This window comes from Hyaena hyaena, unplaced genomic scaffold, assembly GCF_003009895.1.
Source record: "Hyaena hyaena isolate Hyena2069 unplaced genomic scaffold, ASM300989v1 scaffold_105, whole genome shotgun sequence".
Lineage (NCBI taxonomy): Eukaryota > Metazoa > Chordata > Mammalia > Carnivora > Hyaenidae > Hyaena > Hyaena hyaena.
The window spans coordinates 412,664-439,934 of NW_024080737.1; the positions used below are offsets into that span (position 1 = coordinate 412,664).

The following is a 27,271-nucleotide window of genomic DNA, read 5'->3' on the forward strand; positions in this document are numbered from 1 at the left end:
ATAATTCAACTCAAAAAGCTAGAAAAAATAAGCTAGAGAAAATATAAGGAAAAATTATAAACAGAAGCAAAAAACAATGAAATAAGAAACAAATAGGTCTATCATCAAAGGGAGAGCAATTAAACGAAAAGCTCATCTTTTGAAGAAACTAATGAAAAAGAAACCTTGGAGAAGACAAATCATGAACAAAAGAGAAAAAAATATCTAACACATTATGAAAATATCAGTCTCTAACCAGCCTCTGAACTGTAATTCAATCAAATATAATTTTTAAATATAACAGAATCTCTCTTAATTTAACAAAGGTAGCTTATTGCTCTTATAGCCATCAGGATCATTGATACCTGCTTGTTTGCTCTCCACAGACGTCTGAAAATCCATTTAGAGTGGATTCTATTGAAGTTATTTGTTTCTAGTAATTATTGAGCAAGAATCTTTCAACATGTATCTCCCTTCTGATTGGCTGAATTTGTCAGAAAACACTAAAATTGCTGGGGATATGTTATGAGCAATGAATCTGTTTACATGATCTTCATTTTAAATGAACTAAACCAAAACTGACAGGGAATGAAAGGTATCTTGAAATGCATTGGTTTTATGACATATACTCAAACATAGGGGGTTTTAAACATAGCTTTGAAAGTCAATGTGTTTATAAAAAATAGATTTTTAAAAAAACTTTGTTAGCTTTGGGACAATTATGAGCACACACTTTAGCCAATATTTAAATCATACAGTTTCATTGCAGAGCAGAGTGCTGTTGCCTTCTGTCCTTTTAAAAGTAGAAGGAGAATGGTCTATAAAATACCCACATAAAAAGGTGTCTGAAGGAGGAAAACATAGAAGTAAAAATAGATCAATAGCTTATGTTATTCCTTTATCTTACTTCCAAAAAGCACTCCCAACATCATTATTTTTGCGACTATAGACTTTGCCTTTCTCTTTAAGCTTGGCCCCTCTTATTTAATCAGCAGCTACTGTTCAGTACAATGAGCATTTTCTATGGAAAGGAACAGATGGGAGTGTGGGGCTCACAACAGGACAAAGGTAAGATGTCACAGGGAGTACCCGGAACATGGCAAACCTTTCCATATAGTTGAAGGACAGTTCACTCTATTTGTGACAACCCATTTCCCCTCCAAAGTCCCTCACTTCATCTCCAAGTTCCTTCTATGGAATATTCCTTCATCTTCTTTCCTTTTTCTTATGTTCTCCAGTGCATCAGGAGCAAGCTCCTTTCACTGCAAACCATGTCCAGCCAAGAGTTTCCCAAGAACAGGCCCACTGTTAGAGGTCACAGAATGGAGCCAGCCTCCACCATTCCTTGCCACAACTCATCCCTCATGTCATTTCTGCCCTTACCACCTCTAAGAACAAATGGTTAGAAAACAAAAGAAACACAACACATTATCTATCATAAAATATCAACCCTCTGCTTATTCTTATAGGTACAAAATATCACCTAGATACAAAATACCACTTAGAATAGAAAATTATTGCAAAACATGAATTGTGGGTATGCCTTATCTCCAAATAAGAGCACTTCCTAAATTAGTATATTAACTATTACTTATAACCTAACATTGTCTTTGCACCCACTTAACAGAGCTCACTTCTGCACCTTAGATGGAAGACGAAGTACAATCCCAGCTGGGTGCCACAGAATAAGTCTGTGCTCAAGGATTTTCCTTAAGGACTGACCATCAAGGAAAAAGCATGTCATCTAATACCAACAGGCAGTTGAATGAACTTCTGGAGAGCTCCCTAAATGGTAGAGGTGATGTAGCACTTCTAAGCATCACGATTTTAAATCTGAAACTCCTCTAAAATGAAATAGAGCCTCTTGAGGCCTTCAATAAGTGCTGGTTTTTCATGTTACTAAGTCTTTATTCTGATCCTCACAAGAGCTCTGTGAGGTAGGCACATGAGATGTTATCCTCTCGCAGGGACTTCATGGAGTTTGCTCCAGTATCTAAGTGCCAGGTAAAGTACTTATAATTACTCTCTGAAAAGAGCAACAATAAAAAAGCATTTTAGGAAGTGACACTGTGGATACATGCTGAGTTTAGGAAGTCTTTTTTTTTTCCTTCATGAAACAAAGCACCCCTCTTTTTTTTTTAATGTTTTATTTATTTCTGAGAGAGACTGAGACAGCGTGAGCAGGGGAGGGCCAGAGAGAAAGGGAGACAAATAATCTGAAGCAGGCTCCAGGCACTGAGCTGGCTGTCAGCAGAGTCCGATGCAGGGCTTGAACCCACGAACCGTGAGATCATGACCTGAACCGAAGTTGGACGCTCAACCAACTGAACCACCCAGGTGCCCCAAAGCACCCCTCTTTTCCTAAAAGAAAAATAAAACACTACAGAGCAGGTAATATCAGCTTCCAACATAACGAAATAGCCTTTGAAATATCTAAGAACATCAATAACCTACAACGTATATTTTACATGAGGCCAATCCACTTATGAAAACATACCTGAAACATTTGTCGGACTTTTCTCCGGGGCAGATTCACATTCAGTTTATGCATCAATTGGTGTATCTCTTCAATATTCAATAAGCCATCACCATTCTTATCAGCTTCCTCAAAGGTCTGCTTCACCCACATGAAGAAAGGTCAAGAGAAACACTTTTTTTTCATGAAAATAAAAACTGCTCTCTCACAGAATACTCCCAAGGACATTTATCATTAACACAGAACTTGAGAAGAAATTCTTTTGAGGAGGCCCTGCCTGCAATCCAGGGGCTAGTGATCTGCTAACAGTGACAACAGGCAACAGGGGTGGGTGCTGGGAGGGGGTTCCCTTCACTTTGAAATGAGAGTCAAACCAAGTTCCTTTGGGAGTTTCTTTAACTCACACATTTTTATATAATCCATTAAGGAATATGATGTGATGAAACCTCAAATATGCCAAATTTAGGCCTTATCTTCCTCCTCTATGACCTTCCATTTAGTTTTTACCTTCACAACACCCCACACTGGATAATTTTTTCAGTTCCCTTTTCTCAGTCCAATCCTATATTTAGAAACTGTCTAGTTCGATCTCCTCATTGTTGAGATGAGGATATAAAACTAGAGGAGAAGGAGAAGTTTTTTAAAAATATTTATTTATTTAGAGAAAGAGAGAGCAAGCAGAGTAGGGGCAGAGAGAGAGGGAGAGAGAGAATCCCTAGTAGGCTCCACAATGTCAGTGCAGAGCCCAGTGCAGGGCTCAATCTCACCAGGCTCCCCTGGGCCTCCAGCGTCCCAGCAGAAATTTGCTAAGGATAAATTTCTAAGAGATCCAAATTTTTGGAAACCTAGTCTAGTATTCTTGTGTCCTATACAGAAGATCTGTCTCTATGCTATATTCATCTTCTTATTACTAGCTTTAAAGATTCTTACCTAACAGCCTCAAATTTCTAAATCAAAAGTAAGCCTCATATGTTAGAGATTATGCTCAAAATGCAGGTCCGATATTCAGTGACTGAAGGTATGAGGCTGAGTTTAGAAACAGAAGATTTACATCAAGTGACCTGAAGTTTTAGAAAAAAATCCCTCAGGGGGAATGACTCTTGGGCTGTTTCACATTATGAAGAAATAGAATAAATGGTAACCAATGCTAACCAATGGGTGATTAGAAAAAAAAAATTTTTAATGAATGATTCAAGGGGCACCTGGGGTACTCAGTTAGTCAAGCATCTAACTATTGATTTCACCTCAGGTCAGGATCTCAGGGTTCGAAGGATTGAGCCCCATGCCATTACAGCACAGAGCTCCTCCAGATTCTCTCTCTCTCTCCCTCCCCAGTTCACATGCTTTCTCCCTCTCTCATACTCTCTCTCTCTCAAATAAATACTTTTTAAAAAATGGATGATTCATAGTTATTGGGGGCAAATTGCAGAATGCAGGAATCATGTATAGACTTAGAAAACCAAACTGAGCTTCAAAATTTGAAGGGGAATAAAAGTGGTGGAAAGAAACCAGAAAATCAAAGTAAGGGAAGGCATTAAGTTTAAAACGAACAAATAGGAGAATGAGAGTAGGTGAGAGAGGGGGAAATGGATAATTGCCTATCAAGCAGTTGATATCAAACTGATTTTCATGTTAAGTTAAAGTACTAACAGTAAATAACATAGCACATTTCCATTTCTTAGGCAATTCAAATTATGATTGTAAGAGACTGGACCTCAGGAATTAAAAACAACCATAAAGTCTTACTTCTTCTAACGTTAAATACCTAAATACTATAAATATCTTGTTTCACAATTTGTTTTCTTTATAACATTGGAAAATTACCAGCCCAGCTCTTTCTAATTCAACTTCTCATAGAGTTCAGGGAGGACCTCATTATACATTATGACACTTGGAAGTTAACTGGTGACACAGGACTAGGGTAAAAATAACTCAAGAATCAGAAGAGTGAAACATTGGCCCAATTATTAATAAATACCTGAATCTCATTATTTTTTTCTGTTTCCTGGACACACAGCACCCATCCATCTCTATTTCTTTTGACTGTGGACACTGCTCTGTGTTCAAAGAAGTGATGAAATGAGTTTAACAGCAGTCTTATTTTCTTCCTTTTATTTTAGACTTCCTTACAAAAGTCTCTCAAAGATTTCTCCAGAGAACAGACAAGGTCAAGCAAACCCTAAGTATGACTATTCTGCCAGAACAAACCCTAAGGGTAGGCCTGTGTCTGCAAGGCCTTCAGTGTCAACATAGAAACTGGCCTTGACAATTGATTTAGGGAATATAGGATTGGTAAGACACAGAGGTAGAATCCAACTGAGAAATATACACTAGTCTTGATTCTGTTGACCTGGCATTGTGACAGTGGGTCACTTATGGCACTTCTTGGTCCTTCCATTTCTTCAGTGAACACAACTAGAACACAACTTAGAGTTGAAGTCCCTTCCAACTCTTAAGATTCTATGAAAGGAAAAACCATTCTCTCCCAGTAACAGGACACATGGTATACAATACAATACAGGTAAAAGTATTCTGATATCTTAAAGCTCTTCTTCATAATTAAGATGTGAGTACTCAAGAAAGCTCTAAATTAATGATTCACATCATTATACAGGGTGAGTTTAAGAAGAGAAACAATCATTCTGCAAAGAAAAACTGGGAAAGTAAAAACTGAATGAAAAGTTATGGCCTAGAATTTTCTATCAAAAAGTTATAGGATTGTATAGGATTGTAAAGTATTGAATGGTAGTATTTACCATAGGGTTGGGCAAACTTATTCTGGAAAAGATCTGATAGTAAATATTTTAGGCTTTGCAGGTCTCAACTGCAACTACTCAGTTCTGCTATTGTGACACAAAAGTGGTTATAGACAACACATAACAATTGGCATCATTATTTTCCAATAAAAGTTTACTTATGGACACTGAAATTTGAATTTCAGATAATTTTTACAATTTCACAATATATTCCTCTTCTTTTGATTTTTCCCCCAATCACTGAGAACCATTTCTCAGCTAAGGACCACTTACAAAAAGGCAATAGGCCAGGTCTGCCTATAGGCTACAGTTTGCAGAGCACCTGATGTATAGGGAAGGTATAATCCTTCAGTTCACAACATCCATAAGGGCCTACCTAAAGTCTTCCTGAGGTTAATAATTTCCCTTGTGGGGTCAAGAGATTAGGTGGGGAAATCACAGAGGAGAATGACTGATGGATAAAAAGGCCGAGGCTTTCCTGCTGGGCCACTGAGATTTCAGACTTAATCTGAAGAGGAAAGCAGAAGATTTGCCAGTCCTCACCTCTCTTTAGCAATAAAAATACTAGCTATTATTTATAAGCATTTCATATGTGCTGGACAGTGTTCTAAGTATTTTGTGTACATCAACTCTTTTGATCTTCACACAACTACTACATAAGGCATACACTATCATTAACGTTATCACCATGTGACAAAGACTCTGAGGCGAAAAGAGTTTAAGTTACTTTCCAAAGTTACACGATACATGGCAGAATTGGAGCCAAATCCAAGGCAGTGCAATACTAGTCTGAGCCCTTAAACACAACACTATATTGCTTTTAAGAGATATGAGTACTGAATCTACCTCCATGAAACACGGCCATATTGCAGAAATAACCTGAATTATATTTTACACTGGATTGACTTTTTTCATACAGCTACTTAAGATTCATTATTCTTATTATTCATTCACAGTTGAAATTTTCAAGTCTATTTGTAATGTAATAATAATAAATATCCCAAAGCTGTTGTCCTCAACTAATGTAATTAAATGTACGTCCAATCAAGGATGTTATTCTGTTATTAAAATATTACCTACAGCCCTATCAAATCCTGACAAATGTGTACGAGAATTGTCCTCTGATTCAACATAACTATCCCTATTTTTGACATCATCTTATTATTCATTAATTTCCTCTTTCCTTTTCTCTCTTCACTGACACAAGCATCAACTGTTTCTATATTTCTTATAAAATTATTCCCTATGCAGTTCTGGGGTATACTTGCTTTCCAAATAGCATATTTTCAGAATATGAAATCCCTCAGCTGTCAACCTGGTTAATTCAAACAGGAAAACTTTCTACTCCCAGTAAACACAGACAAACAAATTCAGATTCAAAAAGCTATTGAGCTAAGTTGGTATAAATTCAAACTAGAGTATTATAACTTTAGGATGTTAAATGTAATCCCCATGGTAACCATAAAGGAAAGAGCTATAAAATATATATAAAAGGACATGAGAAAGGAATTTAAAATTTCACCATAAAAATATCAACTAAACAAAAAAAGACAGTAATGCAGGAAACAAAAGACAAAAAAGTTATAAGGCATATAAAAAGCAAACAGTACAATGACAGAAATAAATCCCTCCTTACCAGTAAGGACTTTAAATGTAAATGGATTAAATTCTCTAATCAAAACACAGAGATTGGTAGAATGGATTAAAACACATGATCCAGGGGCGCCTGGGTGGCTCAGTCGGTTGGGCATCCAACTTCACTCAGGTCAAGATCTCACAGTTCATGCACTCGAGCCCCGCACTGGGCTCTGTGCTGACAGCCAGCTCAGTGCCTGGACCCTATTTCAGATTCTGTGTCTCCCTCTCTCTCTCACCTTCCCCTGCTCACACTGTCTCTCTCTCTCTCTCAGAAATAAATAAAACCTTAAAAAAATTTTTTTAATAAAAAAATTAAACACATGATCCAACTGTATGCTGTCTACAAGAGATTCACTTAAGATCCAAAAACATGAACAGGTTGAGAGTGAAATGACAGAAAAACACATTACAAGCAAATAGTAAAAAAAGAAAACAGAGATGGATCTACTAATATTAGACAAAATCAACTGTAAATAAAAAATGTTTCTAAGAAATAAACAAGGACAGTATATATTGATAAAAGGTTCAAAGATAACAATTGTAACTATTACACATCTAATGACAAATCAAAATACATGAAGCAAAAACTGACAGAATTGAAGGGGAAGTAGACAGTTCTACAGTAATAATTGGAGAATTCAGTACCCTACTCACAATAATGGATAGAGAAACCACATGGAAGGTAAGGAAATAGAGAACATAAACAACACAATAAACCAACTAGGTCTAATAGACTTGTATAGAACACTTGAACCAACAACAATAGTAGCATACACATTCTTCTCCGGTGCACACAGAATGTTTTCCAGGATAGATAATGTTGTAGGCCATAGCTAAGAATCCAATTTTAAACATAGATATCATTCAAAGTACCTTCTTTGACCACAATATGATAAAATCAATAACAAAAGGAAAACTAGAAAATTTAAAAAATTATGGAAGTTACACAACACACTTTTAAACAACCAATGGGTCAAAGAAGAAATCAAAAGGAAATTAGAAAATACTTAAAGATGAATGAAAAGGGAAACACAACATACTAAAACTTATGCAGTATTACAGGAGAAATTTATAACTATAAATGCTTACATTCAAAAATAAGAAATACACTTGATGCTAATGTTTATAACTGTATGTCAACTATACTTCAATTAAAAATAAGTAAGTGTTTAAAGATGAAATATAAAATTTAAGAAAGATCTCAAATTAACAATCAGCTTTACAACTTAGGGAACTAGAAAAAAGAAGACAAACTAAATGCAAAGCTAGCCAAAGCTAGCAGAAAGGCAGAAAATAACAAAGACTGGAGGAAAGAGCAATGAAATGGAGATAGAAAACAACAGAAAAAAAAAATCAATGAAATCAAAAGTAGATTTCTTTCAAAAAAAAAAAGAGAAAGGATTCAAATCAATACTAAAATCAGAAACAAAAGTGAAGACATTACTACCAATTCTACAGAAATAAAAAGGATTTTAAAAGAGTACTATGAACAATTGCATGCTAACAAAGCAGATAACCTAAATGAAATGGACAAATCCTAGAAACGCAAAACCTATAAGGACTAAATCACAAAGAATATAAAATGTGGATAGATCTCTAACTAGCAAGGTGCTTGAATCAGTAATCAAAACTCTCTCAACAAAGAAAACTTGATACTTGAACTTCATAGCTTCACTGGTGATTTCTACCAAACATTAAAAGAACTAACACCAATCCTCAAAATTTCCCAAAAATTTGAAGAGGAGGGAACATTTCCTAACTCATTCGAGAGGCTGCCATTACCCTGATACTAAGCCCAGGCAAAGATACAACAAAAACAAAAATACAGACTAAATAAACAGTCATGCAAAAATCCTCAACAAGATACTAGCAAATCAAATTCAGCAGTATATTAAAAGAATTATATACCATGACCAAGTGGAATTTATTCCTGTAATATAAGGATGGTTCAACATATGAGAATAGATTAATGTAATATACCACATCAACATACTGATGGAAAAAAACACATGATCATCCCAACTGATACAGAAAAAAAATGTGACGATATTCAATACCCTTTCATAATAAAAACACTCAACACAATAGGAATAAAACAAAGCTACCTCCACATAATAAAAGCCACATATGAAAAAAAACCCACAGTAAATATCATACTCAATAATGAAAGACTGAAAGCTTTTCCTCTAAAATCAGGAACAAGGCAAGGGTGACAGCTTTCACCATTTTTATTCAACACAGTACTAAGTTTTAGCCAGAGCAATTAAGCAAAGGGAGGGAAGGAGAAAGGAAGGAAGGGCATCCAAATTGGAAAGAAGTAAAATAATGTTTGTATAGATGATATGATCTTATAAATAGAAAATCTTAAAGACCCACAAAAAAAGCTGTTAGGATAAATGAATTCAGGAAAGTAGCAGGATACAAAGTCAACACACAAAAATCAGTTGCATTTCTATATATGAACAATAACAATCTGAGAAGGAATTACAAAAACAATTTCATTTACAATCAAATCAAAATAATAAAATACTTAGGAATAAAGGAGGTAAAAAAGTTGCACAGTGAAAACTACAAAACATTGCTGAAAAAATGTTAAGAAAACATAGCTAAATGAAAACACATCTGACATTCACGGATTGGAAGACAATTTAGTTAAAATGTCAATACTACTCAAAGCAATCGACAGATTCAACGCAATTTCTATCCAAATCCCAATGACATTTTCTGCAGAAATAGAAAAACCCATCCTAAAATTCGTATGGAATACCAAGGGACTCTGAGTAGCCAAACCATCTTGAAAAAGAACAAAATTGAAAGACTCACACTTCCTGATTTCAAAACTTATCTCAAAGCTACAACAATCAAAACAGCATTATATTAGCATGAAGACAAATATATAAACCAATAGAATTTAAAAAGCCCTGGGGCGCCTGGGTGGCTTAGTCGGTTAAGCGTCCGACTTTCACTTGGGTCATAATCTCGCGGTTCGTGGGTTCGAGCCCCGCGTCGGGCTCTGTGCTGACTGCCAGCTCGGAGCCTGGAGCCTGTTTCAGTCTGTGACTCCCTCTCTCTCTGACCCTTCCCTGCTCGCGCTGTCTCTCTCTCTCTCCTAGAAACAAATAAACATTAAAAAATTTTAAAAAATAAAAATAAAAATAAAAAAATAAAAAAAATAAAAAGCCCAGAAATAAACCCTCACATCGATGGTCACATGATTTCTGACAAGGCTGCCAAGACCATTTTACGGAAAAAGGACAGTCTTTTCAACAAATGGGCCTGGAAAACTTAGGTATCAACATGCCAGAGAATGAAGCTGGATCATTACCTAACACTATCCACAAAAATTAACTCAAATGGATTAAGGACATGAATATGAGACCTAAAACAATAAAACTTTTAACAGAAAAGAGAACAAAATCTTCGCTGCATGAGATTTGGCAATCATTTCTTGAGCATAACACCAAACCACAGGTGGCAAAAGAAAAAACAGATAGGGGCATCTGGGTGGCTCAGTTAGTTAAGTGTCTGACTTCGACTCAGGTCATGATCTCAGGTCATGATCTCATGGGTTCGAGCCCCTCATCAGGCTCGGAGTTGACAACCCAGAGCCTGGAGCCTGCTTCAGATTCTGTCTTGCTCTCTCTCTGCCCCTCCCCTGCCCCTCTGTCTCTCTCAAAAATAAATAAATGTTAGAAAAAAGAGACAAACTGGACTTAAGGAAAAATTTAAAAATTTTGTGCACCAAGAACACTATCAATAAAGTAAAAAGACCAACAGAATGGTGGGGCGCCTGGGTGGCTTAGTCAGTTAAGCGTCCGACTTTCGCTTAGGTCATGATCTTGCGGTTCGTAGGTTCGAGCCCCACATCGGGCTCTGTGCTGACTGCCAGCTCAGAGCCTGGAGCCTGTTTCAGTCTGTGACTCCCTCTCTCTCTGACCCTCCACTGCTCACGTTGTCTCTCTCTCTCTCTCTCTCCTAGAAATAAATAAAACATTAAAAAAATTTTTTTTAAAAGACCAACAGAATGGAAGAAAATATTTTCAAATCATGTCACTGATAAGTGATTAATATCCAGAATATACAGAACTCTTAAAACTCAACAACAGAAAAACAAACACCCTGATTCAAAAACAGGATGGGAGAGATAAGGGTGTGCATCAAGTTGTTAACATCAGTAACCTTGGAGAAGAAGGTGCAAAAGATACACAGGGGTCAAGATTATTATTCCTTTCTTTATGCAGCTTTGTATTTTTAGGCTTACTGCAATGAGCATGCATTTTTCAGGTAACTATAAAGATCTAATAAAGGGGGAAATTTTGCCACCATTTAAAAAGAAATACGCCCATTTCTCTCACTGGTCTACTTCAAGGCTTATGAAAGGCTCTGGAATATTGTGAACTTGTTCTAGTTGACTGGGAGAAGATAATAACTTCTAGAATTGGTTGTCCTCCCCTACGGCAATTTTCCTTCTTTCTTCCTTGTTGAAGAACCTCTATTTTGTTCAGGTATAACAGAACCATGGGCTTTAACGGAGGCAGAAGAATATCTTGATGAGCCTTAGTATAGCTGTCCCCAAAGTATAATCCAAAGAGTCCACATAACCAAGAGTAGCCCCCTTTTCCAACTATTTATGTGTGTGAGGCTAAATTTTCTTCATGCAATTCTAAAACAATACAACACACAGATTGAAGGCAGAAACAGACAGGAGAATATATGTTTTATCCAGGTAGGCATTAAAGAGACTTGCAAAGTGGAAAGGAACACTACTCTTTCTTACAAATGTGTTTTGTTTTGAAAAATAGTTTTCAGGGGCACCTAGATGGCTCAGCGGGTTAAGCGTCTGACTTTGGCTCAGGTCATGATCTCACTGTTTGTGAATTCAAGCCCCGTGTCCAGTTCTGTGCTGAGATTCAGATCCTGTGTCTCCCTCTCTCTTAAAAATAAATACACATTAAGATGAAGTTTTTAAGTATGCAAGAGTCTTGAGATCAAAGTCCAATTATGTTAACTGATTTATCGAAGTCTGGCTCAGGAATGGACCTGCAATAGCAATTCTAGCGGATGATGAGATTTATTCTTGGGCAAGGGGAGGTGGGGGAAGCACGGCCTGGAAAGATCTACTTTGCTCTTAGAAAGAAGCTTTGCGAGAAGAAACTATGCTCCCTCTGGGCAGGGATGTGTTTGGAGCTGCTGCCAAAGTAGCTGTGCCTCATCTGACCTAGGGGCAATCCACCTAAGGACCACGCCAACATGCTGAGAACGGCAGAACCTAGTTCTCGGCTGACATCACTGAGCCACTGATTAACCAACTCTTGACCTGCCCTGTCTCACACCTCCTGTTCATGAACAATGAATATTGTTTTAGTTCAAGGCACTGTTAATATGATTCTGTGGCTTGGCCCTGAACGCAATTTTATTCAGCATTTCTGTTTGTTTTTTTTCCAAATGTTAAGGACTTAAGAACCAAATTAACAGAACAAAGCACAGAAAGTTCCTTTCTATGTTTGCATTTTGTTCATTTATGAATCCCAGGTGCCTTTATCTGCATGCTGTGAATATTGATGAAAATATCATGGCTCATCAGCTCAGACCTTCCCACTGTCAAAAATCCTTTCATGGGCTGAATATTTCCACTCTGCTCAAACAATACCCTGGGTGTGGAGTTATAACTAGAGCAGCACAAATTTATCACTACGCTGGGGGAAAAAATCAGGACACACATTCCAATGACAGCAGGGAAGGAGAACTACTCCCTTCATAGACAGGGGGCACACGTGTTTTAAGACCCTTTAAGACGTGCAGAAGGGAACCAAAACGGTCAACAACTCTATTGCCTGCTTCACTTTACACATAAGGAAATTGAGGCCAAAAAGGCCATGTCACATGACCAGCTCAATAGCAGCAGAAGAGGTGCCTTCAAACCAAACATGTTAACTATTTATCTTGTCAGCACCACAGGACCTCGAGAATGAGTTTAATTAAGAAGGGGACTCAAATGAGTCTCTCAGTTTCTGGAAGAATTTAGAGAAAGCAAATGGTATTAAAATAAAAAATGACTTCCCCTTCAGTATCAATCAGTTTCTACACTGTAAATTAAAAAGTGAGAGAAAAAGCAGGAAGGAGCTTAATACCGTGTGTGTAAATGGAACTCAAAAAGTACTTGTTCAACTAAACGAACTTAATTACAAAGCAGGATTTGTAATCAAATAAACAGTTTTCCCAGCTACCTAATCTCTCTTAGGAAACATTAGGCTGCATTTGGAGACCCTCTCAGATTGTGGAGCTAAATTCAATCTCCTCAGAAGAAGTCTGCTCCTGAGTTCACGCAAGCTTAACTTTCTATATGTTCTACACATTCACTTACTTGGGGTGAGAGTGAGGAGGGAGCAGAAAAGTGCTAAGGGTAAAGAAAGAGAAAGGAAGAAAAGTAGCTTTAAGCCTCAAAATTATAGGAAAAAATAAAATACAGCCTAATACACAAACACACACACACACACACAGCTCAAAATTAACATTCTAGGGAGGATATTGGTCATGGGTCCTCTGCCGCTTGGCAAGGGAATCTTCATCACTGATGCCGGCCATGAGGTACTTGAGCCCTGTGATCCAGGTGCGAGCCTCCTCAGGGTTGGAGGTGATGAGATCCAGAGACTCCATGTGGTTGCCATGGTAGATGGTAAAGCAGCAGCTGGGATCGAAGTGGCCCTCAGCTTGTCTGTGGAATATTTCAGACTGTCGACCTTCGGTGACTTTGTAAATGGAGTCAATAAGTACTGTGAGGAAAGTGGAATGCAGTTACATGGCAGGTGAAGATATGTAAAAGGATTAAGGATTAAGAAAAAAAGTACCAAAATCATCTTAAATTTTAAAAATAAGCATGAACTGGGGTGCCTGGGTGGCTCGGTCGGTTGGGAGTCCGACTTCAGCTCAGGTCATGATCTCACGGTTTGTGGGTTCGAGCCCTGCGTCGGGCTCTGTGCTAACAGCTAGCCCAGAGCCTGGAGCCTGTTTCAGATTGTATCTCCCTCTCTCTCTGACCCTCCCCTGCTCATGCTCTTTCTCCCTCTCTCTCTCAGAAATAAATAAAAAAACATTTAAAATTTTTTTTAAAAAATAAGCATGAACATGGGGCTCCTGGGTGGCTCAGTTGGTTGAGCATCTGACTTCAGCTCAGGTCATGATCTCACAGTTTGTGAGTCTGAGCTCCACATCGGGCTCTGTGCTGACATCTCAAGCCTGGAGTCTGTTTCAGATTCTGTGTCTCCTTCTCTCTCTGCCACTCCCTCTCTTGTGCTCTGTCTCTCCCTCTCTCTTTCAAAAATAAATGAGCATTAAAAAAAAAAAAAAAGCATGAACAAATTCACTGTCTGTGAATCGTGGTATTAAGTTCAAATGTGAACTACAAGCCCTATCATTTCCTGCCAGGAGCCCTCTGCAAATACCACTTTACCTTCCTGAGCAGCCTGGGTAATGCCCTCTCAAGCTTTGAGTCAGAATCTGTTGAAATTTATGATAGGAAGATCGATGTTTGCAAAAGACTCGTAGAAAAAGGAGACTATGAATACATCAAATTTATAGTTTACATATTTGCACAGGGAAAACATACAAAGACCTCAAACCAACCTTGGAGTTTTACAATACATATAAGAAGACAGTTAAAAATTGGGAGGAAAAAAATTGGGGGTAACCAAATAGCATAGCTAAATGTAACTAGTATTTAGAGAAAGAATGCGAGGATGGTGAAGGTAGAGCGGGGCTTGGAGAGGGAGAGAGGTGGCACCCCAGCAGAAACAGCATAAGATAGAAAAACATGAGATCCACTCCAGGGATATTAAATAGGCCATTTACGCCAAGCTGTAAAGCTCAAGAGAGGGAGGAAGGGGAGATAAAGCTAGAAAGGTAGGTAGAGGCTAGATCAGAGACAGCCTGATACAAGAGACCAAAGATTAGCATCATACAGGTAAGAGGAACACTGCAAGTTTGGATCAAAGAAGCACCAGCAGGGATGGTACTTTTTTATTTGTTTGCTTGTTTTTAAGCATGAATCAGAAGGGTTGTAATCTTACTGAACCATCTCTATACCATCTCTTCCACTCTGCCTTAATGGCAAAGTCATCATTTTCTTCTGGTATCAACTCATTCTCCAAATGATTCACAGGGAAATGAGCCCATACCCACTCTGGGGCAAGTTCTGGTGAGTCTAAGCCATGGGGGTGACCCCATTCCTATTTCTTGTGATTACTCTGGGTGTAAGAATGTAACTCAGTTCTAACCAAGGAGACATGGGTAGTCTGCTTTGAGAGAAAATTATGGAAAGAGGTCCTCTCTCCTGAAAAGGAAGTACTATGTTGCTGCTGCCTTGACTACAGGGCCAACACACAAGGGACAGAGCCAAGAGTACTTGGGAAAACAGAGCTAAAGGCTCAAGGTCCCATGCCTGGGCCTGCTGATCTCTGTCTTGTTACGTGAGATGATATATTTATCCTGTCAGCCTAATTTAGTCAAAGTCCTGTGCTACTTGAAGATGAAAGTATCTTAACAGACAAAAGCAGAAGAAAGTAGCAAAATGGAGATTGGTTAGGAAGTTTCTCAACAAGCTCAAAGGTGACGAGACCACAGACCAAGGAAGTTCCTATGAAAATGGAAAGGAAGAAGATGAGAGAGCCATTGCATGGGACCCAACACGGACTTGGTGCTGACTGTATAAGGCATGGGAAAGAGGGCTTAAGTAAGAGACAGATCAAAGCTCTTTGCTTGATCAATTAAAACAATTTTGTTAATTCACTAATCAGTTACTGTGCTCAGAATAATGCGATACACTTTAAAGCCTATTGGATCTATGATATCCTTCACCTTTTATAAAAAAAAAATATAATAAAAGGCCTCAGTCTATAAAACATCACTAAAAAATATATTATGTCTCCAACATGGGAAATGTTAACATTTACGGCATGCATGGGTAAGAAAACTTTTATGGACTGAAACTTCCAAAGAATTAAAAAGGCAAAAATGGTCACTACTTATTCAGTCTTTCTGCATCCTTTAGCAACTGACCCCAAAACTTGCAAAAAATATCAAAGTTTCAAAGATCTGAGGCTGTCAAAGAGCCCAGCCAATATAACCCACATATTACTATATCAAGCCACGAAAAGAATTCAAAGGTTGGTCTTACTTTTTGCCTTCTCACTCTTCCTAGAGGGTCTCCATCGGAGGCGGGTCCGATGTTCATCCAGGTAAAAGAGCCGGACAAGCCCTTTGGTCCCACGTTTCAGTTTGATCATTTGTGTCCCGGACTGCATCACACTCATGCATCTTTCAACTACAAAAGACATAAGAACACTTTCAGCTCTTATACAATGCACATGCAGATTGGTGTTCAGAAATTTCACTGTCAAATAAAATCTCTGATTCACCCCTAAAGATGTTAAGGACCAGAAGACAAAGTGGGTAAAGGAAATCCAGAAAGAGCTATTAAGGAATTGATTTACCAGTCTTAAGCCGGTAAAAAGCCTTCCTGATTGAAATAAAATTCTACTTCCAGATAAACAATGCACTAATGCTGCATAGAGCCATCTTTTATTCTAACAAGCAACATGTTTTTTTCTTTTTTATGAGACTGATCATTTGATACCTGGAATTATATTCATAAGACAATTCTCAGACTTCGTATCAAGTCTTGTGAGTTTTTATATAGCCAGTTGTAAGAACATCTTATGATAATGTTTTCAAATACAATCAATGGAAACAAGATTGACAAAATGCTAACAATTTTTGAAGTTGAATAATGGTTACTTATGGGTTCATATTATTATATTCTTGGATACATTTGAAAATAGATAAATATCATTTTTTAAATGTGATCAGAAAAAAAATCATATTTTCACAATTGAACATAAAACTGTTGATTAATGAAATTAACTGCTAACATTTTCCACCTAGAAGAATAGCTCAGTGGTTGAATTCAGGTAATATTCAGATCACCATTGTCGAAGTTAAAATTATCATTTAGAGGCACCGGGGTGGTTAATTGGGTTAAGTGTCCAACTCATGATGTCACAGTTTGTGAACTCATGTCTGTGCTCATAGCGCAGAATCTCCTTGGGATTCTCTCCCTCCCTCTCCTACTGCCCCTCAAAATAAATAAATAAACTGTAAAAAATAAATAAATAAAATAAAATATCTTTTTTAACTATCACTTAAATCCTCTCTGCTTTGAGATAAGCCCTGTTAGAAATGGGCATCTAACAATGTTTCCTGTTTCCCCTTCTTTGGTAACTGGAAATACTCTTTTCCCATTTCATGTGCTACTGGTGGCCCCCAACTAAGAAATGGGCACCTGTCTAACTTAAGCTAAGAGCAAATTTGACTCCCTTCCAAAGAACACAAATCCTGATCTGACCATTGAAAGAAAACAGAATTGAGTTGTTTCAATGGCCAAGACTTAAGAGATGCTCTTGCTTGGCCACCTTACGATGCCATAGCTGTTAAGGTTATCCCTGAGGCTGATGCTTTCCCTTTATTCTGTAAGTTAACCAATACTCTTCCAAATACTTTCTTATTATATTAGCCAGAGATAGATTTATTTCACCAGCTAATACACAGGCACGTAAATAACCGCTAGAGCACTAGAAACATCTGGCTCTGAGTACCTTTCTTATCAAGCAGTATGCTGTTAGAAACAGATGAATGAAACAGAAAAGAGACTCCAGCAACATCAGACTTCAGCTTTCTCGACTAAGTATCTTGCCTTTACCAAGAGAGATAATGTGATCTTAAAGCTGAACATTGTATGTGCAAGGTACTCACTAAAAGTAACTTCAACGCAACCAACTTTCACTGTTCTTCACATGAGGAGCCTTTTCTTTTCCAAAGAAATTAAGGAGGAACTGCATAGTATTAAGTATCGCTTTAGGATTTGATATTGCAAGGAAAGTGAAGTATAGGTTGCTCATTCTCATTTTACTTGACATATCAGATATCCAAAAGTAATGAAAATATGGCTTCAGAAGACAAACACAAACTTAAAGTATTTACTTTGAAGCACAGAACAAAATTTGAGATTTGGTTTTGCATGCATTAGGAAATAAGCACCATTTATTTAGGTAACAAAAGCCCAGATTTGAATACTTGGCAGCCACACTGACCAAGCACCCACCCTCCATAGAGCACCCACTACTGAGCACCATTCATTTAGGTAACAAAAGCCCAGATTTGAGTTCTTGGCAGCCACACTGACCATCTCACACCAGTAATTAGAGAAACAAAAGAGAGTATCAGTGAATCAAGTCAAATCAACAAAGCCAAAACTCCTAGAAAGACCTAGGAACTTGAGTGACCATCAATTATAATAGGTCACATGGGGGCACTTGGCTGGCTCAGTCAGTAGCACATGTGACTCTTGATCCTGGTGTTGTTAAGTTTGAGCTCCATGTTGGGTGTAGAGATTACTTTAAAATCTTTTTTCAAAAGTAATAATTTTTATTCTAAAACCAAAGACCCCACTAAAAAGGAGAACTACAGACCAATTTCCCTGATGAACATGGACACAAAAACTCTCAAGAAGATACTAGCCAACCGGATCCAACAATACATTTATTATTCATCACAGTCAAGTGGGATTTATACCTGGGATGCAGAGCTGGTTCAACATCTGAAAACCAATCAATGTGATACATCACATTAATAAAATAAAGGACAAGAACCATATGATCCTTTTAATAGATGTAGAAAAAGCATTTGACAAAATACAGCATCCTTTCTGGATAAAACCCTCAAGAAAGTAGGGTTTTTCTTATAAACGCCATATAAGAAAAACCCACTGCTAATATCACACTCAATGGGGAAAAACGGACAGCTTTCCCCCTAAGGTCAGAAACATGACAGGGATGTCCACTCTCACCACTGTTATTTTTTTTTTTAATTTTTTTTAATGTTTTATTTATTTCTAGGAGAGAGGGAGAGGGAGACAGCATGAGCAGGGGAGGGTCAGAGAGAGAAAGAGATACAGAATCAGAAGCAGGCTCCAGGCTCTGAGCTGGCAGTCAGCACAGAGCCCGACGCGGGGCTCGAACCCACAAACTGCGAGATCATGACCTAAGCGAAAGTCAGACGCCTAACCGACTAAGCCACCCAGGTGCCCCTCACCACTGTTATTCAACATAGTATTGGAAGTCTTAGCCTCAGCAATCAGACAACACTAAGAAATAAAAGGCATTCAAATTGGCCCAGAGGAGGTCAGGCTTTCACTCTTCACAGATGGCACGATATTCTATATGGAAAACCCAAAAGATTCCACCAAAAAACTGCTAGAACTGATGCATGAATTCAGCAAAGTCGCAGGATATAAAATCAAAGCACAGAAATCAGTTGCAGCAGAAAGAGAAACCAAGGAATCAATCTCATTTACAATTGCACCAAATCCCACACACTATCTAGGAACAAACCTAACCAAAGAAGTGAAAAATCTATACACTGAAAAAGTATAGAAAGCTTATGAAAGAAATTGAAGAAAACACACAAAAAAAGGAAAAATATTCCATGCTCATGGATTGGAAGAACAAATATTGTTAAAATGTCGAAACTACCCAAAGCAATCTACTTTTTCAATGCAATCCCCATCGAAATAATACCAATCTAATTCAGCCAAGTTGCAGGGTACAAAATCAACGTACAGAAATCGGTTGCATTTCTATACACCAACAATGAAGCAACAGAAAGAGAAATCAAGAAACTGATCCCATTCACAATTGCACAAAAAACCATAAAATACCTCGGAATAAACCTAACCAAGGATACAAGAGATCTGTATGATGAAAACTATAGAAAACTTATGAAGGAAATTGAAGAAGACACAAAGAAATGGAAAAACATTCCATGCTCATGGATAGGAAGAATAAATATAGTTAAGATGTCATTACTACCTAAAGCACTCTACACATTCAATGCAATTCCAATCAAAATTGCACCAGCATACTTCTCAAAACTAGAACAAACTATCCAAAAATTTGTATGGAACCACAAAAGACCCCGAATAGCCAAAGTAATACTGAAAAATAAAACCAAAACGGGAGGTATCACCATCCCAGACTTCAGCCTCTACTACAAAGCTGTCATCCTCAAGACAGTATGGTATTGGCACAAAAACAGACACATAGACCAATGGAACAGAATTGAGAACTCAGAAGTGGACCCAAAAGTATACAGCCAACTGATCTTTGACAAAGCAGGAAAGAATATCCAATGGAAAAAAGACAGCCTTTTTAACAGATGGTGTTGGGAGAACTGGACAGCAACATGCAGAAGAATGAAACTAGATCATTTTCTCACACCATGCACAAAAATCAACTCAAAATGGATAAAGGACCTGAACGTGAGACAGGAAACTATCAACACCCTAGAGGAGAAAGCAGGAAACAACCTCCTTGACCTCCACCGCAGCAACTTCTTACTTGACACATCCCCAAAAGCAAGGGAATCAAGAGCAAAAATAAACTGTTGGGACCTCATCAAGATTAAAAGCTTCTGCACAGCCAAGGAAACAACCCAGAAAATTAATAGGCAACCAACGGAATGGGAAAAGATAGTTGCAAATGACATATCAGATAAAGGGTTAATATCCAGAATCTATAAGGAACTCACCAAACTACACGCCCGAAAAACAAACAACCCAGTGAAGAAATGGGCAGAAGACATGAACAGACACTTCTCCAAAGAGGACATCCAGATGGCCAACAGACACATGAAACGATGCTCAGCATCCCTCCTCATCAGGGAAATACAAATCAAAACCACACTGAGATACCACCTCACGCCAGTCAGAGTGGCTAAAATGAGCAAATCAGAGAACTCTAGATGCTGGCGAGGATGTGGAGAAACGGGCACCCTCCTACACTGTTGGTGGGAATGTAAACTGGTACAGCCCCTCTGGAAAACAGTGTGGAGGTTCCTCAGGAAACTAACAATAGAACTCCCTTATGACCCAGCAATAGCACTGCTAGGAATTTACCCAAGGGATACAGAAATGCTGAGGCATAGGAGCACATGTACCCCAATGTTCATAGCAGCACTCTCCACAATAGCTAAAACATGGAAAGAGCCTAAGTGTCCATCAACAGATGAATGGATCAAGAAGATGTGGTTTATCTATACCATGGAATACTACATGGCAATGAGAAACAATGAAATCTGGCCATGTGTAGCAACATGGATGGACCTTGAGGGTGTTATGCTGAGCGAAATAAGTCAGGCAGAGAAGGACAAATATCATATGTTTGCACGTATAGGAGGATTAGGAGGAACTTGACGGAGGAACAAGGGGGAGAAGAAGGGCGGAAATGGTGGGGGAAAGGGAGAGAGGCAAACCATGAGAGACTCTTGAATGCTGGCAAAAACTGAGGACTGATGGATGTGGGGGGGAGGGGGAGGGGGGTATGGAGGAGGGCACTCGTGGGGATGAGCACTGGGTGTTATGTGGAAACTAATTTGACAATAAACTATTTGTAAAAAAAAAAAAAATAATAAGGAAAGAAAGAAATAATACCAATCTCTGTTCACAGGGCTAGAACAAACAATCCTAACATTTGTATGGAACCAGAAAAGATCCCAAATAGCACAAACAATCCTGGAAAAGAAAACCAAAGCTGGAGGCATCACAATTCCAGACTTCAGGATGTATTACAAAGGTGTAATCATCAAGACAGTATGGTACTGGCACAAAAACAGACACTCAGATTAGTGGAACAGAATAGACAACCCAGAAATGGACCCGCAAACATAAGCAAGAGAACACAGGTAAAGCAGAGAACAAGGAGACTTTGTCCTTGCCTTAAACTGGTTAAATTTTAAGAAAATAAAACATCTAAAAGGAAAAATTTATTAATGGTAGTTTAGAGCTATGGTCAAAAACACAGAGTCTGAATCTAGACAACTTGAGGTAAAATTCCAGATCTGCCACTTCACTAGCTTTTTGACCTTGGGCAAGTTACCTAATCCCTGTGTGCTTCCATTTCCCTATCAATAAAATGAGGATAATAATCTTGAAATTTTGAGGATTGAATGAGCCAATTCATGTAAAGTACTAAAAACAGTGCCTGGCATATCATAAACACTATAAATGGTAGCTACTATTACGGTTGTATTATTGACAGAAATATTGTGGGAGTCTACAGAGAAAGGAAAATAAGTGGTCTGGAATGGGAGAAAGTGTGGTGATAACACAGTATTATCAATAGTGCCTGGGGACAGAAAAGAATAGAGGTAAGCTCAGAGGATAGGGAACAATGGGTCTCCAACTTTGCAAGTGTGACTCAAAAGGAAAGTGACTAGACAAATGATTCCATGGGCTGGATACAAGTAGGTTGTAGGGAGCTGGGATGTGGTAGAATAAGATCTTAATCCTTTGGCAATGAGAGATTCACTAGACATTTCTGAGCAAAGGATGGGCAGGATAAAAACATGATTCAGGAAGATGTCTCTTTGGGAAGAAAGAATAAAATAAACTGTTTAAACCAGAGTGGAAAATTGAATTAACTGTACTATCAAAGATCTAATAACGAATGCTGCTTATACATCTGACACAGTGTTCTCTACTTTGTTCACACTGCCCCTTCTTTGTCTTCCCTTTTCACAGAATCCCTCATCTTTCTTAAATCTAAAATGGAACTGCTATGGCTATAACATCTCAACACTTTAACAAGGAAGGCACAATGATATAGAAGTATAATCAGTTATTTGAGCTAATAAATACCACTTAACATTCAACAAGCGTCATTCAGAGAAATCCAAACATTTTATTTATTTTTTAAACATTTTTGTCACATTTATTTATTTCTTGAGACAGAGCATGTGAGCAGGGGAGGAGCAGAGAGAGGAGGGGAGACACAGAATCCGAAGCAGGCACCAGCCTCTGAGCTGTCAGCACAGAACCCAAAATGAGGCTCAAACTCACAAACCACGAGATCATGACCTGAGCTGAAGTTGGACATTTACCCAAGTGAGCCACCCAGGCACCCCAAACCCACGTATTTTAGAAAGTAGGATCCAATCCTTCAATGTGGACATGACTTTATATTACATATTAATATCCACTAGCTTCTATTTATCCCAGAACTCAGCCATGAGCTAAGACTTCATCCACTGCAGTAAGCAAACATATATGATGAAAACGTATTTGGCAGAGCTAGGATCTGAAACAATGTGATGCTTAAATTCTTTATGTAGCTGCTTTTGCTTTTCATCACATAGAAAAGCCATTTAGTTAGAGTCAAATTGAAAAATCAAGTTCAGTGGAGTCTTGAGAGGCATCTAACGTATCTCTCCCTTCCTCAAAACCTCATTGTAGACAATCCATTGAGTTGTAAAGCTAACCAAAAAAGGACCACCCTCAGTCATTCTTCGTAACTCACTCAATGTTGGAGATAAATATTTTTTCCAATGTCATCGAAATCATAAAGTGTCAGCTCAAGCCAATTTCTTTATGTTCTGCCTTCTGTAGAGATAAATAATAGCAGTTGCTACCCACATAGAAGTCATTCTCCAAACACGCATAAAAAGGACAAGAAACAAGGGAACAAAGGAAAACTTCCAGTGACAGATAAACAAGGGTAGAGTTCCAGGGGCTTAGAATGATATAACCTTATCACGCACATTCCCAGGGCTGGAAGGTGTCTGGGAAAGTCTGCAAATACAGGTCACATATTCAGGCAGCTACCAACATAAGCACAATCCCTTTGAATCTACATTTTGTCTATAGTAGCCTTAATATTTTTAGAAAAGAAGTTTATTTTGATACAATACAGCATCATTCAGGAATATGAAAAGAGAAACACCCATAACACACATATTGTTTTTGTCTTTTATGCTCCAGACTTCAATATGTACACAAATTTGACATACGGGTTGCAATCAAGATATTTAGGTCACTTGGCACACTGCTTTTTTTCATTTGTGTAATAAACAGCTTTCCATGTTTCTACATAGTCTTAATAATTATCACTTTAATGGCTGCCTCACAAAATAGTATAAATATTTAAAGAGCAGAACAAATGAAGAAAAGACTATATTCCTAACTACATTACATAATTAGAGTTTTAAAACTTTTAACAGAGTTTTATCTGTAAAATGAAAGGCCTAACAAAGTAGTCTAAAAGGTCCTTTAGAATTCAATTCTTTGAAAGGATTAAATCAATCATTTCTGCCAATTTAAAATAAGTACATTTCCTTAGGGTTTATTGGTTTACTAAAACCTTCAAGCAGAAAATGGTATAAAAAATATACTTCTGATTTGAAGTATAATAGAGAGTATATATCATTAGAGGAGAGATTCCCAAAATTTCCACTAAGTGCATATGACATCTAAGAGGGTTTAACTCTGTATGCCATGCTTGAATCAGAGATCATCGCATCTTAGTAGGAATGTCTAACACACTACCTGATGTGAATTTTGTAACAGCTATATTGCAGTACAATTTATATACATTAAAATCCACCTGTTTTAAATGTACAATTTAATGCCTTTAGTACATCTACCAAGTTGTGATTTTTTTTTTTTTTTTTTTTGAGAGAGAGAGAGAGCATGTGCACAAGCAGGGGAGGGCAGAGGAAGAGGGAAAGAGAGAATCTTAGCAGACTCCATGCTCTGCTCAGAGCCTGAAGTGGGGCTCAATCTCATGATCATGAGATCATGACCTGAGCTGAAATCAAGAGTCAGTCATTTAACTAATTGAGCCACCCAGGAGCCCTACTGATCTTATTTTAGAACATGTCCATGACTCCAAGAAGAAACCTCATGTCTGCTTGCCATCATACTCCATTTCACCTACAGCTCTAGACAATCACTAGCCAGCTATCTCCATAGATGGGTCTTCTCTAGATATTTCACATAAATGGAAATCTTACAATCTGCAGTCTTATCTGTCTGGCTTCCTTCACTCAGCATAGTTTTGAGGTTTCTATAATGATTGTGTTCATTTGTTTTTTGTCTTCTCTTTCCCCTCCCTCATATCACATTAAACTCTTCCTCAGCCATTTAGGGTAAAAATGACCCTGAATAGGAAACTGATTGAATAAAATAATATATACATATATACAGTGGACTAGTATATAACTGTAGAAGAGAATAAAAAAAGATCTCCATAAACTGATCTGGAATAATTTCTAGAAGATATTAGTAAGTGAAAAAGGCAAAGTATAAATAACTATATATGCATACACATATACATATATATGGTATGCTACTTTTGTGTAAGAAAAGCTTGGGAATGTTTTAAAAATATACAAATATTTGTCTTTACAAAAACAAACACAAGGGTAACCCAGAAAATAATGAAGCTGGTTACCTGCAAGGATGGGAGAATATCAAGGAGAAGGGATATGGGAGGGACCTCTCTTAGTATCCTATATGTTCAAAATTACAGTTAACTCAGTAAGAATGAGGAGGGAAACAAACACGAAAGTAAATAGGAGCACAGACATAGACCTATCTGCGTGTTTGTATTTGTATGGATATATGTGTACACACACACATACACACACACACCTACCTGCATATGTTTCCTAGCTCTGTTCTTTAAAAGGCCAAGAAGCAACATCACCTCCAGCACTAATAAGCAAAACCAGGGCCCTGCTCATTCTCTGCTCTAAATGTCACCTGGAGACACCTTCTCACACACGGGGTCACAACTATGCCTGTGTTAAGGCCATATGAGAATATTGCTTGCGCTACTTTGTAAACACATTTATTATGGGACAGTGCTCATCAAACTGTGCATTGGCAGCAAAAAAATAAAATAAAATAAAAAAGGTCCAGATCCCCTGCAAGAGAATCCTTCAGCAAAAGGTACATGAAAAATGTGAATTGATTTCTTGCCAGCTTCTACAGATTAGAGTAAATCTGAGTGACTGAAAGGGATTAGCTTCTGGAAACAATTTCATTTCTATGTGGAAAAAGTGCCAAATGATGCAGATAATGTTTCTCTCAAAGGAAGGAAAGGGAGATTTCCTAAAATCATCAGAGCAGATGATTCTCCACACAGACCAAACCATATTTTGGGACCCGGTGCCCAGTAAGGACAGAGACAGCTTGTGGTTGGGCCATGCAGTTGGGTCACAGGGGCAGTCCACAGGGCCAGGGCAGAAGCAGATCTGTCACAAACTGGCCATGTGCATTTCAGAAGGTCACAGAATATCTCTGAATATCCCACTACCCTCAACCTAAAAGTCCATTTTCCTCTAAGCTGTACGAGTCCATAAAAAAGCTGATCTAGCTCTTATCTTTCAGGAAGATAAAATTCTAGTTAGTCCAAAAGTCTTTTAGAATAACTTAAAAAAAAAAAACCTGATTAACATCTGGATAGCTTAACAGAACATGAATTTTTATAACGATCTTCATATAAAAATTATAACTGTTCTTCACAGGGAATGGCCTCACTTGAAAAGCTCCTGCTCGCCAGCAATGGAGCCTTAAAGTCAAATCACATCAGTTTATGACTAAATGTGCTTACAAATGACCATGGAGTGAGTGCTCCACTCTTATGTCCTGATTCTTCCCAGGGAAGAGCAAACAATGTAGAGTTCATTGATTTTTCTTTCCAATACCTAAATCACTCCTGTGGAGATGATTATTGGAAAGGTTTTAGAAACTAATTGGTTGGCAGTAACATTTTGGAACTTGTTTGCAAACTTTATATGCACGTAGTCAATATGTCTGCAAACTTGATAAATACGTATGGGGGATTTAGATCAAAGAAAGGGTGAAAAGAATTTATCTGTAATTTTTAAATGTCAGAACCTTTTCGGTTAGTTTGTTAAAGCCTTCCAGATAACACTGTCTTTGTTAATGAGTCCTATTTTGTATTCAACAACTGTTTCTGCTCCATAATTGTTAACCCTGGGAAACAAATGAGATACAAGAGAGAATTCATAACAATATGATTTTGTTGGTTTTATTTAACATCACTCAATGGGGAGGGGATATAGATTAATTTCATAAATTCTAAATTTAGTTCCATCTAATATGTAAAGAATTTTCTGCTTCAACATAAGATAAGAAATGGCAGTGTTGCCACCATTCCGCAAAATGATTATAAAATACATACATATAAAAGCCTAGATTTTATTCCATCATTTATTAAGTGATAGGACATTGTACTGGATATTTAGAAGCAGAATTCCCAAGCCACAATAAATACTAGTATTTATGTACAGAGAATATTGCCAGCTAACAAGGCTCCCTCATGGTTCTCCACTCTAGCTGCACATCAAAAGCACTGAGGGACCTCCTTAGAAGTGTTGAACACAAAGCCCTATCTCATACCAATTAAGTCACCATCTCTCAGAATGGGGCTGGATGGGGGATTTTCCTGGGAATCCAGAGTTAAGACTACTGACATATTATCTCAATTATTCCTCTAAATATCCCTGTGAA

The 27,271-nt window shown here is 37.8% G+C and overlaps 1 protein-coding gene across 1 annotated transcript in view; it reads right to left on the bottom strand.

The window, feature by feature from the left end:
- The window catches only part of PLCH1 (phospholipase C eta 1), a 206,143-nt gene that overhangs the window by 72,389 nt on the left and 106,483 nt on the right, over window positions 1–27,271 (bottom strand). Inside the window, exons 3-5 of the mRNA XM_039236058.1 lie at window positions 16,022–16,168; window positions 13,379–13,622; window positions 2,477–2,606 (exon numbers count right to left, since the gene is read on the bottom strand). Coding sequence (XP_039091989.1) covers window positions 2,477–2,606; window positions 13,379–13,622; window positions 16,022–16,168 — 521 coding nt within the window. The remainder of the gene's footprint in view (window positions 1–2,476; window positions 2,607–13,378; window positions 13,623–16,021; window positions 16,169–27,271) is intronic.